The sequence below is a fragment of the Garra rufa genome, chromosome 21 (genome assembly GCF_049309525.1).
Source record: "Garra rufa chromosome 21, GarRuf1.0, whole genome shotgun sequence".
NCBI classification, from domain to species: Eukaryota; Metazoa; Chordata; class Actinopteri; order Cypriniformes; family Cyprinidae; genus Garra; species Garra rufa.
The window spans coordinates 33866754-33886711 of NC_133381.1; the positions used below are offsets into that span (position 1 = coordinate 33866754).

The window sequence follows — 19958 nt, forward strand, 5'->3', positions numbered from 1 at the left end:
TTATTTTTTATTAAAAAAAGACATAATTTATTGAGACCTTTTATTAATTATTTTAATAAGACAGAAATAATTGAACTCAAACCTTACTGTCATCATGTTTTTTCCCTCTTTTTTAGTCTTTCTTTTCTTTTTTTTGTTAAAACATGTTAACGTACACTACTGTTCAAAAGTTTTGCATCAGGGAGATTTTTAATTGCATTTATTTTATAAAAAAAAAAATAGTGAAATATTATATTTTAAAAATGTGATTTATTCATGTGATGCAAAGCTGAATTTTCAGCGTCTTCTGTATTACATGATCCTACAGAAATCATTCCAATATGCTGATTTATTATCAGTGTTAAACAGTTGTGCTGCTTAATGTTTTTCAGTATTCTTTGTTGAATAAAACGTTATGAGAACAGCATTTATGAAAATAGGAATCTTTTGTAACAATATACACTACCGTTTAAAAGTTTGTGATCAGTGAATTTTTATTCTCACTTTTTTGGAAAAAAATGTATACTTTTATTCAGCAAGGATGTGTTAAATTGATAAAAAGTACTAGCAAATACTTATATTGTTAGGGAAGGGTTGTATTTTGAATAAATGCTGTTGATCTTCACTTTTTATTCATCAAAGAATCCTGAAAAATATGAAGAAGCACAACTGTTTCCAACATTGATAATAAAATAAATAAATTAGCATATAAAAATGATTTCTAAAGAATCATATGACACTGAAGACTGAATTAATGGCTGCTGAAAATGCAGCTTTGCTTTTGAAATCAATTATATAATGTTGATTACATTCATTTAAACTGTAATAATATTTCACAATATTACAGATTTTTCTGTATTTTTGATTAAAGTAAATGCAGCATAAGAGAATTCTTTAAAAAACATTAGAAATCTTATTGATCCCAAACATTTGAACAGCAGTTAAAATGGTAAAATATTATTTATTGTACACGGTAACATGATATTCGCTAAGGGAAACAAATTTAGTTGGAATTTTCTGTGCTAATTTGGAAAACCTAATAAAGACAATGCTTAAATTATGCATCTGTCTTGATGAGCATGGTCCCATTTTATTTATAATTAAAATAACATAATATTGTATTAACATTACATTTAATATTAGTTCTTAATAATCCTTTGATATTATAAAAAAAAATGCTCAATAAAGTTGGCGTGAAGCAAAAGTTGCGATTTGTCTTTTCTTCCAGTATATCCAGGAATCGATTAGATTGTGGTCATTTGTTGATTGCTAAACTCATGCGAGTGACAGATTGCTGGGGGTGATTAATAATAATGTGTTTAATTTTTATAGCGCCTTTCAAGAACCCAAGGTCACTTTTACAAAATAATACAAGCAAAAAACAAATAATACAAGCAATTGGCAAACATTTGATTGATTTTTGTCCTGTCCTGTCCCTCATGCTGGTGCTCATGTCATTAAAAAAGAGAAGAGATGTTGTTGTGAGCGGGAAGGGAGGTTATTTTGATTAAAGATTACAAGGGCACATGAATAGGAAAAAGTGTGCCTGGATAAATGATTTATAATAATCACTGCAAGTCTCTGAAAATATCAGTTTTTTTCACATGTTTATGACAAAGTCAGTTTAAGTTGTAAACTGTCATGTGGTCCAACTCCTCAAAATATATGAAAAATAAATTATGTAGTTATTAAAATAAATAATTTTTATGAATTAATAAATTTTACTATTCATAAAACATACGTTTGCCTTAAAGAAAGCATTTTTAAATGGCACATTGTAATTATAAAAAAAAAAAAAAATTAAACCTTATGAAACCAACATGAATACGAAGAGTACATTTCGAAGAACTGCTTAAAGTGATAGATTTAATTTTTTATTATTATTGACTCTCTTATTTGTCATTAGCTATGTTTTTAATGTGCATTTTAAAGTATCGCATCAGAGTGAAGGAGACATAAAAAAAAAAACAACAACAAAAAAACAACAACCTTAATTTGCAAAAAAGGTTGGACGCTCGCTTGAGGTGGTTTTTGACTTGGCTGAAAAAGTGTTAATGCGAATAATGGGAGATGGAACAGTGTTTGCTGAATAATTTCCTCCATGCGCATCAAAATGGACCAGGATGGGATAACCTGACTAACCAGCAGACCGTTCTCGTTGCACAGCATCTCAAATGTTGTTTTGGTCATTTTGCAATGCCTGAGCCAGAGTCTGTCATCAAAGGCATCCACCTCTGAAAGTAAATGACCCCATTTATTGCATTTCATCTACTCGCTCTGAGGTGCAAGTCATTTATTATATATAAAAACTATTATATTCAGTGGCTTCTCATACTTTTCTTAGTGATATTTAGTGGCAGTTTATCAAGTGAGATTTTTCACTTTTTGGATGGAAAAGGTGCTTATTCGCAAATGTTTCATGCAATAAGGTAAAGTCACATCTTTGGATGGAAACCGTTATTGGCACATTAGCTTTTATTAAACAAAGGAAAACAATGTGTGAGAAGTTCCCACTTGAATATATTAAGGTTGTTTGTGTTTTTTAGGTCAAATGGGTAGATGAAATCCTTGACATTGAGGTAGATAATAACTTACCTAATGTAAATGGCTTGTATAAATGTGAGAGAGTTGAATAATGTAAAGCAGGAAAGTCAGCAGGGCTGAGATGGGTTTTCTGGGAAAGGTCATCCTGTCTCATCTCGCTCTGAATAACGCACCGGCGTAATGGGCAGTTTTGGGTTTTTCATAATGTGTCATGTAATGGATTTCGCAGCTTATGTTCTCACCTTTCACATTAACATGACTTTACTGTTTCTTCTCCGCATTATGGCCGCCATTAGACACAATCAATCATGGCTGACCTACCACCGCTCTTCGATGTCATTTGCACAGTTGTAATGTATGAAGACCTTGAGTGTTTATAGCTTTACACCTCACTGAAAGTAACCAGACAGAGTCTGAAATGAGAGAACAAACGGCTGCCATCATCTACTTGTTTTTTGTCCCATTAATCATCTGTGTGGCTGTAAATGATGTGCGCTTTTAATAATATGGATAAATAGTGAAACAGGTCAATGTGGGGAGTTACTGTTAGGCCAGGTTTTTCATTTGACCAGAGGTCACAAAGTTGACAACGCTCATTTTGACTTTGCAGACATTCCTGGCTCCCATCAGTCAAGTCTTTCCTGCTGAGGATGATGTGAACAAACATGTTGAAGACAACTGTAAGTATATAACCTAGTTGGAGTGCATTAGCTATTAGTGTCATGTTAAATACTTACGTTTATGGTCTTCAATGACACTGTCGTATTTTCTTGGAATGTATTTACCTACAGATTTACATATTTACTTCCAGGTTCTCTTATGTATTTAAATGAGGCCACTCTTCTGAACAACATCCGTATCCGTTACAGCAAAGACTTGATCTATGTAAGTCAAACTCCTTTTCTGAATTGTTGTTTTCTATCATTTCTGTGACATTTTCCAAATACTTGGCTAACTCATAACATAAGCACAGTCTTATTTTACAGACTTAAAAGGGATAGTTCACCCAAAAATGAAAATTTGATGTTTATCTGCTTACCCCCAATGCATCCAAGATGTAGGTGACTTTGTTTCCTCAGAAAAATACAAACGAAGATTTTTAATGAAAACCGGTGCAGTCTGCCAGCCTTATCATAGACGTGGATGGGCACCAAACCTTTAAAAGTAAACAAAAACATGCACAGACAAATCCAAATTACACCCTGCGGCTCGTGATGATACATTGATGTCTTAAGACACGAAACGATCGGTTTTTGTGAGAAACTGAACAGTATTTATATCATATTTTACCTTTGATACACAGCCACGTCCATCTGTCATGAGCACGAGTTTGACATCAGTCACGTCACATGTGCACGCGCTCTAGCGTAGAATACGCAAACGCCGGAAGCCATCTGTCGCATGTATACGACACTCATTGTTTACACAGTGCACAGAGATTGTGGGTATAGTGGCTATACACAATGGTAATTACTTGCGCGTATCCTGGTTGTTTAAACCGATTTAAAGCTAAAAGATTACGTTTGCTTGCGCAAACTCATCCGGGACTTTTCGCTGATTTCCCCTTACGGCGTTTGCGTATACTACGCCAGAAGCGCGTGCACATGTGATGTGACTGATGCCAAACTCGTGCTCATGACAGATGGACGTGGCTGTTTATCAAAGGTAAAAAATGATATAAATACTGTTCAGTTTCCCGCAAAAACCGATCGTTTCGTGTCTTAAGACATCAATGTATCGTCACGAGCCGCAGAGTGTAATTTGGATTTGTCTGTGCATGTTTTTGTTTACTTTTAAAGGTTTGGTGCCCATCCACGTCTATGATAAGGCTGGCCGACTGCACCGGTTTTCATTAAAAATCTTTGTTTGTGTTTTTCTGAGGAAAACAAGTCACCTACATCTTGGATACATTGGGGGTAAGCAGATAAACATCAAATTTTCATTTTTGGGTGAACTATCCCTTTAAGGTGTGGTTACATTTGCAAAATTTTGCACATGAAAAAGGTTCATTATGTACTGTCAGTAGTGGAGTGATGAATTAAAATCTATCACCTAAACCAACCAAAAATTTTATTGATATTCAACATAGGGTAAATTGATTTTTAATGATTGCTTACAAACCCTTAAAAACTTAATCGATGGTATATGCTTTTGTTGAAGCCATCAGCCTGCATTATTTCAACCATGACCCATGATCAGTGTTGGATGTAACTACGTATCAAGTAATCAGTTACTGTAGTTTAATTACTTTTCCCTTGAGTAACGGATTACTCTTATTTTTTTTCTGTAATTTAATTACACTTACATCTTATGTAATCGAACTTAAGACTGTGTGTAGACTGTAGAACTTTTCTATACAATACACTAGTGGATTTAATGTCAAAATTTAAAGTCTAACCTTAAAATGCATGCTTTTATGTACCCTTCTCACTTTAAATACTGGTGAGTTAATAAGAATATTGGTAACACTTTAGTGTCCAATTCTCACTATTAACTAGTTGGTTATTAGCATGAATATTCCTGGGATATTGGCTGTTTATTATTACTTAAAGCACATATTAAATTCCTTATTTTGTGACACCTTATTCTAAATCCTTAATCCTACCCAATTCCTACTCAGTTCTTAGAATTAACAACTACTTTAAGTATTAATAAGCAGTAATTAGGAATATATTGAGACAAAAATCATAGTTAATAGTTAGTAAATAATGAGAATTGTATCAGCATGGCTGTGATTCGGCTGCTGATAAACAGCCATATTGCACTGCTACAAGTGAGATATTGCGTTTATACAATAGTTCAACAGCACACGTTTGTAAATAAAAAAAGATACAACAATGCAGTGTCTCTAAAAACCCTCTTTTGTGCAGAACTACTTCCTTCCGGGTTCCCTCCACAGATTAATATATAAGTTTGACAGTTTAACATGCCCCGTTACTAATTTGAAAACATCACTTTAGAACTAGTAATGAAGGAATATTGAGTTGCTTCATTAAAGGTTATTGTATTACTGTATTAAAAGCTTACTGTATTATGACAGAGAGATGGACTAAGCAAGTGTAATTACCTGCATCTGATACAGCATTCATTCTTCAGATCAATCTCATATTCAAAATAAAACATTAGTTGGAATGTCCGCTGAAGACAGCGATATCTTTGTCATAGTATTCTTTGATCTGTTAAGGGTGATTTCTGATGACAGCGCTGCTAAGTGCATTTGTTGGCTGCGTCTTACAAGGTGTTGTTGAAACTAAAAAAAAATAAAAATGACTGGAATGAATAATATATTAATGAGACCAAAGACTGTCATTAGATTTACCGAAAAAATTAATTATATCTCATGTTTAACCACCATAGAGACATCAGAGCCAGTGGCAAATTCCATAAAAGCTGGCCGAGGTACATCTGCCAGTTCGTAAAACTACATTCCGTGACACAAAAACAGTATTATTTATGAAATTAGTAAGGATTTGGGTGTCCGCCATGACACTTGCTGTGAGAAATACCGCAAATTATGTTATCACTAGAATATTGCACACCTGTAAAAGGCTTTCAGCCAATCAGGTTCGAAAACCAGAAAGAACAGTTGAAAAAAAGATTTTAATGCACTCTGAAATTGTTTAATGCACTACTAATGGTGCATTTGTCCTTACTAGGGATGTAACGGTATTGTAAATACCGTCGTACCGCAATAGCAAATTTTTTCGATACTACCGTGGTCGCATGACTCGATAAAACGATAGGTCTTCTGAGAAAAGTTTGCTCAGGCGAATGGAGTGAACGGGAGGTAGCGGGAACTACAATTCCCATCAGCCCAGGCGTGGCCATCATCATCCTTTGCGGTCTGTTGCCCACCGCCCTTGAACGTCAAATTCATTTTATTTTCGATATAGCGCCAGATCACAATAGAACTCATTTAAGGTTATCTTTCCTATAGAACAGGTCTATACATTGTTCTTTTATTAAACAAACTAAATTGCCTTATGTTATTTATCTTATTTACACGAAGGCATGTCATTTCTGTCTCTACATGGTCGCGCGTTTATAATGTCTCCTCTGCGAAAACACGCAGGACTCCATTCATAAAAACGGAATTTACTATAGCGCGAAATTCCACGGAATTCGTTGATTTTTGGATGAATAAATCAAAAGTTGGTCTGTCACTTAATTCAAATCGCGATATGGACTAGTGTCTGTGAAAACTGAAATGCAAAAGGACCGTTTTAATATGAATCCTGCATGTTCCGTTTGCCTTTGTATGTATGAATGGTGGAGACGCGTTTTTTACTACAGGCATCCTGAAGCAAGCGTGATGCTCCCGCTAATTTTTGGCATTTGCATCTCACATGAACAGATAAACTCAATCTCCAAACCTGCTGTGAGTGTCACTTTTACCATTTCATTTGAGAAAACTAGCATCATATCAAACTGTACACACAGAAACTTCACGGCAACCTGTCAAAATAAAAGTACGGTTTAACATGAAACAGAACAATATTAGTCTTGCATTACTTTTGTACAGTATAATGTAGGTGTTTATATATTCCTATTTAAATAATTTACATAAAACAATATATATAATAAAAAATAAATATTACAACAAGATTAACCACTTAATTGTAGAAAAAAATACTACAATTATTATTTAAACATGTGTTGATTTTAACAGTAAACCTCTTTTTGTTTGCCAAAAATTAAAAGGGTTTATTTTTCATTTGATTAAAAATAAATAAATGTTTATGCTTTCATTTGATTATCAGAAAAATTAAAACACATTTCAAAAATTTCTAAAAAAAAAAAAAAAAGAAAAAAAAAAAAGATTGTAGAGCCCTATTGTTCAAAATGTTAAAATAGAGAGTTTTGGACTTATTTTTCCACTGAAATTAATGTTTTCGTTATTACACAAAGTAGGCTAAAGTACTGCGAAAAAAAATTAACGTGGTTACATGGTTTAATAATTTTTTGTTATTAAAATTGAAAAATTGAAGTTCCTGTTTCAAAGTTTACAGATAGATGGCTAATTTGTATGCCATTGATATGTTCAGTGTTCATGTAAACTGTTTAATAAACACTTCTGGCACTTTTTTCGAGTCTCTTCATTAGTTTTGTTTTTCCTGTAAATGATTCAATAAATACCGTACCGTGCCATTCATACCGAGGTATTAATTCCGTACCGTGAAGTTTTGATACAGTTACATCCCTAGTCCTTACTTAGTGAAGACTTTTTAAAAATCTCTATAGAAAAAAATTATGTAAAAAATATACTACCAGATCCAAATTAAAGTCCATTTCCAGAACAGAAATGTACAGATAATTTACTTACTCCCTTGTCATCCTAGATGTTTGTGACTTCCTTTCTTCAGTTGATAAGAAATTATGTTTCTTGAGGAAAAAAATTCAGGAATTATCTCTATATAATAGATGTCAGTGGTGCCCCCAAGTTTGAACATCGAAAATGCAGTTTAAATGCTCTCAGCCGAGGAAGAAGGGTCTTATCTAGTGAAACGATCGGTTATTTTTAAAACAAATTGACAATTTATATACATTTTAACCTCAAGCGTTCATGTTGTCTAAGTCTGCGTGAACTCTATTTTTTTCCAGTTAGTGTATGTTGATAAGCTCCATCTCCTTTTTTCCCCCAACTTCAAAATTGTTCTAAATTGCTGCAGAAGTAGCGTCCCAGTGTTTATAATGTGAACATGCAAAGAAGATAAAACATTGATGTAGGACAATTTTGACGTTGAAGAAGAAAACTAGACAGGAGTTTTTTGACATGCCCTAACTGTATTGATGGTTTTCAAACACACAGTTCACATAGACTTAGACTAGATGAGTGTTTGAGGTTAAAAAGTATATAAATTGTCAATTTGGTTTGAAAATGGCAGATTGTTTTGCTAGATAAGACACTTCTTCATTGGCCGGGATCGTTTAGAGCCATTTGAAGCTGCGTTTAAACTGCATTTTGGAAGTTCAAACTTGGGGGCACCATTGAAATTCATTATATGGAGATAATTCTTGACATGTTTACCTCAAGAAGTGGAAGTGGACTTCTTTACTGTTGCTTGCTGTCTCTCATTGGTTGGACAAACGGATAGTCCCACCCTAAGCTTGTGATGCTCAAATTAAATGATTCATGTTTTTCAAGCAGCATCGAGTCTACTTGAGTTGTCTCTGCATATTAAGCTAAGCACTTAAATTACATCCATAACAAATTAATTTTCTGATTAATTAAAGCCTAATAAAATGGCATTTTAAATGTTAACACATTTGGATCATTAAATCTAAAATTTTTTTTTGCTTAACAATCACCTCAGGGCAGTATAGGACTTCCAGATTCACGCTAAACCCCTTAGATCTCATTGGCAGGCACGCCTGCAGGTACGGAGCTGATGGGCATGTTATTGTCGTGCTCCAGTAGCCCTTATTAGCCTCTCATCTGAGAGACGCCGGTCCCGCTGTCAGCGTACGCTCGTCAGCGCAGCGCCCGAGCCTGTCAGGAGACGGCCCAGGCCCTGCCCTAGTGTGACTGCCCGTCTCAGATGACCCAGCTAATCCTGCCCAGACGCTATCAAGTTGCCCAATGCACTTAATTAGGTCCTGTGAGGTAGTGCTGCTCCACACAGCACAGCTAACCTGAAAGTGTGAGGCTTTGAATGACATTGTTGGGACTGATATGTTGACAATCAGACACTTGACAATGAGCATGTGTGTGTTTTATTTCAGACGTCTGTGGCTAACATCCTGATTGCTGTGAACCCGTATTTCGACATCCCTAAACTCTACTCCCCAGAGACCATTAAAAGCTATCAGGGACGCTCTTTGGGGACTCTTCCTCCTCATGTCTATGCTATTGGTGGGTGGGCGTTTGAACATCTGTCTAATAGGACACTTGAGGATTCAGTTCTTTTGTAGTTATTTTTTTAGATTGCAACAATGTTGACAGCGATTTCAACAAATGTTTGTCTCTTTCTGTCTCTGTCTCAGCGGATAAAGCCTACAGAGACATGAAGGTTCTGAAGATGAGTCAGTCCATTATTGTGTCTGGTGAATCGGGTGCTGGAAAAACAGAAAACACAAAGTTTGTTCTCAGGTATGATAACTGCCTATTCATGGAATGACGAAAACACTTCAATTAATATTTCTCACATGCATACAGGGTCCAAATTTAGTCATTTTTGTCGTACCTGGATGAATTAGGACAATATTTCTTAAAACAGAGTTCGTGCTTGAAGTACTTGAATTTGACTTTTTGAAATTTAAGGCCTGGAAAACCATTGAAAATAGCCATATTCCATAAGAGGTACTTGAAAAGTGCTTGAATTATTTAAAGACAATGTACATATGAAATAAGTATTTAATTTCGTCAATAAGCACATCTTTTCATGCAAAATTCACGAAATTCAAAAAACATCATACCTTATTTGTTTTTTTCCGTTAATGTCAGAAATCTAGCGAGCTAAGCAAGTAGTAGTACTGATAATTTCGTGTAAACATGGCTAAAGAGGAACAGATGGACCAAATCAATTGAGTCACTTACACTGGAACTGGCAAAAAAAACTGATCATATTAAATGAGTCATTCACTTTCGAATTTTGACATCGCTTTTAAAATTTTTAAAAAGCACGTAGTGATGGGTGAAACGGAGCTTTTCAAAACTAAAATTATTTACCGTTTGGAAAAGTTCCAATCGAATCATTTGTTTCAGATCAGCACTTTAAATCTTATGTGAACCCGTGAATAATTTGATTTAGATCTTTGTGTATTGCCAATCATTTGATTCAGATGGGAATGGGTTCATGAATCATTTCGAGAATTGAATGATTTATTTGTGCCATTTTTTATTAGTTTATTTTTATTTATATTCTCTCTTTCTAGAATTTGAAATAGAAGAAATTGTTTAATAAGTGAGATCTGATCAAACCAGATCTGAAGTTCTTGAAAATCAAAAAAGTAGAGCTTGAAAAGTCCTTGTAAGTCCTGGAATTTCATTTTACAGTATCTGTACGAACCCTTAAAAAGATATTGAAAACCCATTGTGGTTTTCATTTTTGTGACTTGATATGAGGCTTACTCCACATGTTTCACTAAATCTTGAAAAAAAATGAATCACACATTAATATATAATAAGCAAGGGCACATTAAAGGGATAGTTCATTAATTACTCACCCTCATGTCATTTTAAACCTGTAAGACCTCTGTTCATCTTCAGAACGCAAATTAAGATATTTTTGATGAAATCCGAGAGCTTTCTGTCCTTACATAGACTGACACTGAATAGAGGAAATTGTTGAATTAAGTTGTATTTTGGTTGAATAAAGGTTGAACCACTGATGTCACATGGAATATTTTAATGATGTCTGACTTTTTACTACCTTCTGGGCCTTGAACGTGTCAGTTGCACTGGTCAAAAGTCAGTTTTTAATCCAAAAAATGCACATTGCTCCATTGATTCAATGTTTTTTTTTACCATGTCTTAATACTGTATCTGTTTAATTTCAGGTATTTAACCTCAACCTATGGAACAGGTCAAGATATAGATGAGAGGATTGTTGAGGGTAGGTTCTCTAAAGACAATTTGAACTGGTGGTGTCTAGTAGTGTTTGGTTTTTGCATACGATGCAAAATGCGTTTGTAAATATGTCTGTTCCGTGCAGCCAACCCCTTGCTTGAAGCTTTTGGAAATGCAAAGACGGTCAGGAACAACAACAGCAGCCGTTTTGGAAAGTTTGTGGAAATTCACTTTAATGACAAGGTAAACTTTCTCTTATTTTGACGACTAGAGCGTGATGGCTGTAAGAGTTACTAATCGTGTTCATCGTGTCTTCAGAATGCGGTTGTGGGTGGATTTGTCTCGCACTATCTGCTGGAGAAGTCTCGGATTTGCATGCAGAGCACAGAAGAGCGAAACTATCATATATTTTACAGACTTTGTGCTGGGGCATCGGAGGACGTCAGGAACATGCTTCATCTCAACTCTCCAGACAACTTCCGGGTCAGTTTCCTGTGTAATTGTGTGTGTCAGGAAACTGGAAAGCATTTTACAAAACTTCGACACACTGTTTTACAGGAAACTTTGAGACTCATTGTTATAATTGGTTCAAAGTGGAAAGCAATCTGACAACCGTGACCATAGCAAACAGACTGTATCAAAGCACACAACTGCTGAAGAAAGAGCATTTTGTCAAAACAAATAAAATCCAATAATTCCTTTAGGAATTTAGGTTATATGATTTCAGGCCCTTGTATACAGTGAAATGTTGATGCACCACTAGATGGCATATTTGCTTTACAATGAGTATTAATGTATTTTAACTTCCCTCATTGTGTGTTTGTGTTTCCCTCAGTATTTGAATCGTGGCTGCACCAGATACTTTGCAAACAAGGACTCAGATAAACAGATCATGCAAAACAGGAAAAGTCCTGAGGTACGTAGAATCATTGATTTATGGTTTAGTGACATGATGAGTCTGTTTTCTCCTTCCTAAACATTTGTGGCGAATCTGAAGTAATAAACAGCCCGAAGCTGAGGTGTAGTAAAGATTTCAGATTCATTTTTGATGTGTAATCAAATCCCTGCTATTTTCTTTGTTCGTGTAGTAAAATTTAAGACTAGAGGACATCTTGAATTAACAGACCTTGACCACAGTCAGAATCTCTAAAGTTGCAAAATAACCGTTTTGCCTCAAAAAGAATTAGTTTCCCTCAGAAATTAGTTCACATCTTTGATGAATTATGTAAAGTGTAATAAATTCCAGCGATGTTGTGTTGTGTTTGCACACGGCCCTCTCTGGAGACCGAGCCCATCAATTGATGTTATTGTTATCAAGGGCCATTATTATAAATCACCTTTGTGTTGAATCCCTCTGGAGGTGATGAGATATTCATTAGCTGCTGTTTCTGTTGGTGCAGGAGTTCATTTGCTAGCTCAACGCCGTCTGTTTCACTACAGTTTCAGATCTGAGATTAGTTTCATACCCCAAATTCGCAGATGGTACTTTTGTTGTTGTTTTTTCTCTCTTTTTTATCATCCTCGAACACTTGAATATCATGACGATGAGTTTGGGTCGGTATTTGGATATTTATGCGATCCATTTTTTATTCAGAATACACGGAGATTTGTCTTCGCTCTGGCTCTGGTCCAAAACCTATTGAGCAGTCTAGTGCCTATATAGGCAACAGCCTTTTAGGAATGCATCCTAACATTATAAGTGACTGATTTTAAACTCTTTACAAAGACAGGAAGTCTGCGCCACACAAACAGAACTCAAATTGACTTGACTTACAGATTTTAATCTATCCAGGTTCAAATCTACAGTCGTGGCCAAAAGTTTTGAGAATTACATAAATATTGGATATTGGAAAAGTTGCTGCTTAAATTTTTATAATAGCAATTTGCATATACTCCAGAATGTTATGAAGAGTGATCAGATGAATTGCATAGTCCTTCTTTGCCATGAAAATTAACTTAATCCCGAAAAAAACTTTCCATTGCATTTCATTGCTGTCATTAAAGGACCTGCTGAGATCATTTCAATAATCGTCTTGTTAACTCAGTTGAGAATGTTGACGAGCACAAGGCTGGAGATCATTTTGTCAGGCTGATTGGGTTAGAATGGCAGACTTGACATGTTAAAAGGAGGGTGATGCTTGAAATCATTGTTCTTCCATTGTTAACCATGGTGACCTGCAAAGAAACGCGTGCAGCCATCATTGTGTTGCATAAAAATGGCTTCACAGGCAAGGATATTGTGGCTACTAAGATTGCACCTAAATTAACAATTTATAGGATCATCAAGAACTTCAAGGAAAGAGGTTCAATTCTTGTTAAGAAGGCTTCAGGGCGTCCAAGAAAGTCCAGCAAGCGCCAGGATCGTCTCCTAAAGAGGATTCAGCTGCGGGATCGGAGTGCCACCAGTGCAGAGCTTGCTCAGGAATGGCAGCAGGCAGGTGTGAGCGCATCTGCACACACAGTGAGGCCAAGACTTTTGGAAGATGGCCTGGTGTCAAGAAGGGCAGCAAAGAAGCCACTTCTCTCCAAAATAAACATCAGGGACAGATTGATCTTCTGCAAAGAGTATGGCGAATGGACTGCTGAGGACTGGGGCAAAGTCATATTCGCCGATGAAGCCTCTTTCCGATTGTTTGGGGCATCTGGAAAAAGGCTTGTCCGGAGAGGAAAAGGTGAGCGCTACCATCAGTCCTGTGTCATGCCAACAGTAAAGCATCCTGAGACCATTCATGTGTGGGGTTGCTTCTCATCCAAGGGAGTGGGCTCACTCACAATTTTGCCCAAAAACACAGCCATGAATAAAGAATGGTACCAAAACACCCTCCAACAGCAACTTCTTCCAACAATCCAACAACAGTTTGGTGAAGAACAATGCATTTTCCAGCACTATGGAGCACTGTGCCATAAGGCAAACGTGATAACTAAGTGGCTCTAATGTTGAAATTTTGGGTCCATGGCCTGGAAACTCCCCAGATCTTAATCCCATTGAGAACTTGTGGTCAATCCTCAGGAGGCGGGTGGACAAACAAAAACCCACTAATTCTGACAAACTCCAAGAAGTGATTATGAAAGAATGGGTTGCTATCAGTCAGGATTTGGCCCAGAAGTTGATTGAGAGCATGCCCAGTCGAATTGCAGAGGTCCTGAAAAAGAAGGGCCAACACTGCAAATACTGACTCTTTGCATAAATGTCATGTAATTGTCGATAAAAGCCTTTGAAACGTATGAAGTGCTTGTAATTATATTTCAGTACATCACAGAAACAACTGAAACAAAGATCTAAAAGCAGTTGAGCAGCAAACTTTGTGAAAACTAATATTTGTATCATTCTCAAAACTTTTGGCCACGACTGTAGTTCCAATCTGTTTAAGTCGAGACATAAGGAATACTTAAAATTCACAGGTCCAAATCTCCTCTGTTGAAAAAAAAAAAACAGCATATGCTGATTAGGAATGTTTTGAAGCATGGCAGCTGGTCCTGAACTGGTTATAAGATGGTTATGAGCTGGTTTAAGCTGGTCATGTGCTGGTCCTAAAATGGTCCTTAACTCAGGACCAAAACATACCTAACTTGCATGTGCTGCTTTTTTCAACAGGGTCTACTCTTTGAATTGAGATTACTATCCTATCTCAACAGCCATTTATGAGTAATGTATGTTTATATTAAACATTTAAGATAAGCTTTTAAAGTCTCAGTGTCCTGGACACCAATATTTTAACGACTCATAAAAGATGAATCACTGTATGGCTATCTGAGATTTCGGTTAGTATTTTTGTATTAGTATTTTTCAGTAGTATTACAGCACACCGCGAGTGTATTTTCGTACCATTTATTCTTTGCTTTTTGCTTCTGATGGAGCATCTATACCCAGAAATGGTCACATGTGGCCTAAACAAGCATATAGTTTTGTAAATTTGTAAAATTTTTTGTGATAATTTTCAGATTCGAGTAAGAATTCAGGGTATATATGATTTTTGTTCAAGAGTGCATTCTGGGATTACTTTCTGAACAAAATTCATGATATACAACAAAGGTTGCCTTATACCATGTTTTTAAAGTGCCCAGTGGTTCTCAACCTTTTTTGACTTCAAAGCCTCCCCTTTTCAAAGACAATAAAGGCCCCCCAAGATATTTTTCGTACCTACTGTGACAAAATTGTCATGACAAAACTGCTCAATTGCATATTTACAGAAGAAAGTAAAACTATATTAAAGTATTTTTATTAAATAATTATAAATAACTTAATTACATAATTACAGACATGTTTCTAGTTTTCAGACTGTACACAAGACCCTTGGTTCATGATTAATATTATTACAGTTTATGAGGGTTCAAATTATAAATGCAATGTAACCTTATTTAGTATTATTATTATTTTTTTTATCTTTTTTAACATTTGTTTTGACATTAAAATGCTACCTGTGTAGACTTTGGAACAGAGCACTACTTTTCTATCCATTTTGTTTATATTAGTAGTTTTCTAACCAAATATTATGTGTCTTTGCCTTCCCTGATCTTTTTAAAATTCAGGATCACAAGGTGATGTTTTACCAGTTGGCCTTTCTGAATGCTTTTTTATGCTTTACATTCTTCGCTTTTCTGGGTTTCTGTGCATGAAATTGGTTATTAGTATGTGGATGGGTCTGCAGGCTAATATGCATGAGGCTTTCTGTGTGTGGGGGGGGGGGGTATTTTTGTGAGGTGTGCTTGTTGTTATGGGTATCAAACAGCATTTAAGGTTTATTGTGGTCAGAGTTGTGTGATCTGCTTCATCATCAGACTGCAGATTATCAGTACATCAGTGAATAAAAAATTGTCATCATTTACTCACCCTTGTTTCCTTTAAACACACACATTTTTTAAAAATGTTTATGCTGTTCTTTTCCACATAAGATGAGCATGAATGCTTTATTCATCAAAAAGAAAATAATTTAAGCTTAGAACAAAGGGTGATTAGTTGATGAAAAGATTAAATTTTTTTGGAAAGTGACAGTAATTGAGAGCAAAAAAAAAAGAAGTGCTGGCACACTCTGACCCTCAGGTGTGGTTTGTTTTCTTTTCCTCCTCCTTTTAATCAGAGATCTACAGTATGTCACAAAAGTGACGACACCCCTCACATTTCAGCAACCATTTTAGTGTATCTTCTCAAGCGCCAATACTATAGAAATTAAACTTGGTTATTTTAGAGTAGTCAATGTGCAGCTTGTATAGCAGTATAGATTTACTGCCCCCTGAAAAATTACTCAACATACAGCCATTGTGGTCAAAATTGCTGGCAACAAAAGGGAGTACACCCTAAGTGAACTTGTCCAAAGTGTCAATAATTTGTGTTAGCACCATTGTTATCTGGCACTGCCTTAATCATCCTAGGCATGGAATTGACCAGAGCTGCACAGGTTGTTGCTGGGATCCTCTTCCACTCCTCTATAATGACATCTCAGAGCTGCTGGATGTTAAACACATGGTGCTTCTCCACCTTACACTTGAGGATGCCCCACAGGTGCTTAATAGGGTTCAAGGTTCAAGGTATTCTTTATTATCCCAGAGGGGCAAATTTTTTATGCAGCCAGCAGAGAGAGTAATAAAAGTAGACAAAATACATAAACATAACAACAACGTAAAGGCACGCCAACAACAATGGACATAAACATAAAACCATAATAATAAAAAAAACAACATAAAAAATATAATAATAATAAAAGGCATCATGTTTTGCCTCTGAATGTACATCCTTGAATCTCATGCAGCACTCATGCAGCACCTTGACTTTAGCAAGACACAGTTTTCTTGGTACTCCTCACCAGGGCACCGTCACACATGCTGGACACCATCTGAGCCAAACATGTTTCTCTTATAGTCTCATCAGACCGCAGGACATGGTTCCAGTAATTCATGCTCTTGGACAGGTTGTCTTCAGCAAACTGTTTGCGGGCTTTCTTGTGAGCCAGCTTCAGATGAGGCTTCCCTCTGGGACAATGCCTATGCTAACCGACTTGTTGCAGTGTGCTGCTCATAGTCTGAGCACTGCCAAACTGACCTTCTGCAACCTTTAAAGCAATGCTGGCAGCACTCATGCATCTGTTTTTTGAAGCCAGGTTCTGCATCTGAGGCACAGAACGAGTGCTCAATGAGTGCTCAACCTCTGTATGACCCTGGCTACTGTACCACTCATTTTCAGGGTGTTACTGAACCTCTAATAGCCTTGGCCATCTTTTTGGAGAGCAACAATTCTAACTCTCAAATCCTCAGAGAGTTCTTTGCCATGAGATGCCATGTTGAACATCCAGTGGTCAGTATGAGAGAATTGTACTTAAAGCACCTGATTTTAGCTGGTTTAATACAAGATACACAACTTTGTATGGTCTTCTCAAGCAAACAAAAACATAAACATGATGAATAGGACATGTGGCTTTGTATGGTTAAACAACATATTGCTGTTATCACTTTTTTTTTGTTACCAGCTATTTTGACAATAATGGTTGTATGTTGAGTAATTTTCAGAGGCCAGTATATCCATACTGCTATACAAGCTGCATATAGACTACTCTAAAATATATCGACGTTTCATTTCTATAGTATTGTCCCTTGAGAAGATATACTAAAATTGTTGCTGAAATGTGAGGGGTGTACTCACATTGGTGAGATACTGTAGATCTGTAAGCCCTCCAGTATACATTTCTTATCTCTAATTTCAGCTGCAGTGTATGTATGGATAGTGTTGATTCTGCAAGCATGTGTCTTGATGGTCCATTGTGTCTGTAGCATGGGAAAGTGGGTGCCCTGAAGGACCCTCTGCTGGATGACCTAGGAGACTTCAACAGGATGGTGACGGCCATGAAGAAAATCGGCCTGGATGACACAGAGAAGCTCAATCTCTTCAGAGTGGTGGCTGGTGTCCTTCATCTCGGCAATATCGACTTTGAAGAGACAGGAAGCACCTCTGGTACCAAGAAAAAATACTTTCATGAAAGATTTAATGTCCTAACCCAGCATGATGCGACAAATTTCAAGCAATTTGTATCCTGCATAAAGTGACAAAATCACAACTAATCAGAACATATTTGATGTTTCATATGCAACCAGTGAGATTTCACTCTGTAACTATTGCTTTAAAGCAGAACTAGAAACCAAACGGCTGATAAAATGTCTCGTGTTGGTTGCAGTTAGGCTGGTTAGGACAAAAAAGGGATGGGATTTATCGATCGTTGCTTTGTCATGTCATGCTTGGTTTAGAAGTATTTGGTTTCTTTCAGGTTAGGAGACTTCAAAATACTAGCAATTTTGCTTTTATACAGAATTTGCACCATCTGCGTTCAGTCAGGGAAGAAATTTTCACTGATGTCTGAAGTGTTATTTTATTATTTTTCGAGCTCACGCTCATGTTCTCCTCATTAAACTCGCTCACACACACACACACACACACACCACACCCACCCCTCCTCCAGCTCAAAAGACCTCATTAGAGAGCTGCTGTGGGGGTAACAGGGCTCTTTCTAGTGTTGCCAGACATGCATCCAGGATTTGTTTTCCTCTTCTGATGAAGGTACAACACCTTTTACCGCTCTGGCCTGCTCCAGTTCTTTGCTCACAATGGAGCTGGTGTCCTGAGATACCATTCAGCTGGAAAAGACGCAGCCTGATGTTACAGAGGTCTTTCAGGAGACCTGAAGACTATTATGTATGAGCACATATTTTTGAAAAGGGCTGATATATGATAGGAGATTGAAGTGGTGTGCTTTTATACATTTGTTTGCACACTTTGAGCTCTTAGATGAGTCAAAGGCACTTTTTTGGTATCTTTTATTTTTAATCTTCTTTCAGGAGCATATTTTTAATGTATTAACTAAAATTCTTTTTGATTTTTGTTTTTGGAGGCATAAATTAAAAAAATGGCACAGTGATACAACTGTCATGATATAAAGAAAAAAGCCTAAAATAATGAGATTCTTGTAAAGAGCTTGGCATAATCTTTTATTATGTGGAGAAGAGGGGGGAAACCGTGAAACCGTTTTATATAAAATATAAATATTTTAAAAAATCATTTTATGAGACCAAATTGCAAAAACATGCTGATAATAAAATAAAATAATCAAAAATAAAACAACAACTTAATAATATGAAGGACTTCTTGTCTGTGTCAAAATCAGTGTCAAAAACACCTTTTAGTACATGACAAGGTTAGGTCAGCTTTTAAAATGTCATGTGGTACACATTATATACCTATACATTTAAATTATATTAAAACCTTTTTGAATAATAGCTAAATAAATGATGAGAAGAGTCATTTTTTATTTAGGTGGAAAAACTGAAACTATTTTATATAAAATAGTATAATATTTAAAAAAACCTGAAAGTCGTGTTATGAGACCAAATTGCAGAACCATGCTGAAATTGAATTTAATTTAATTTGACATTTAATTTAATAATAAAAAAATAAAATAGAAAAAAATAAACAACATAACATCATAAAGGAATTCTGTGGACATTTTTAGAACATAAGGTTACTTTAGCTTTTACAATGTCATGTGGTAAAAATTATATATATATACACATACATACATACATACATACCTTTTTTAAGTAGCTTGGCATAATTATTTATTATGTGGAGAAAAGTAATGTTTTATTAAGTGTTTTATGAAACAATTTAATATAAAATATAAATATTTTAAAAAAAAACTTGAAATTCATGTTGTGAGACCAAATTGCAGAAACATGCAGATAATTAAATAATAAAAAATACATTAAATTAAAAATAAATTTAATAAAATTTAATCTAAAATAAATTAAATTAAATAAAAAAACAGCAATATCATAAAGGACTTCTGTGGACTGTAATGTCTGTCAAAATCAGTTCTTCAAATATCGGATATTTTGACCTTTTAGGACATGAAAAGGTTAGTGCAGCTTTTAAAATGTCGTGTGG

At 35.6% G+C, this 19958-nt stretch overlaps 1 protein-coding gene across 1 annotated transcript in view; it reads left to right on the forward strand.

The window, feature by feature from the left end:
- The window catches only part of LOC141295228 (unconventional myosin-VI), a 102084-nt gene that overhangs the window by 14311 nt on the left and 67815 nt on the right, over positions 1–19958 (forward strand). The window contains exons 3-11 of the mRNA XM_073826441.1: positions 3134–3203; positions 3335–3408; positions 9247–9376; positions 9508–9613; positions 11023–11078; positions 11178–11275; positions 11351–11515; positions 11868–11948; positions 17795–17975. Of these exons, the coding sequence (XP_073682542.1) occupies positions 3134–3203; positions 3335–3408; positions 9247–9376; positions 9508–9613; positions 11023–11078; positions 11178–11275; positions 11351–11515; positions 11868–11948; positions 17795–17975 (961 nt within the window). The remainder of the gene's footprint in view (positions 1–3133; positions 3204–3334; positions 3409–9246; positions 9377–9507; positions 9614–11022; positions 11079–11177; positions 11276–11350; positions 11516–11867; positions 11949–17794; positions 17976–19958) is intronic.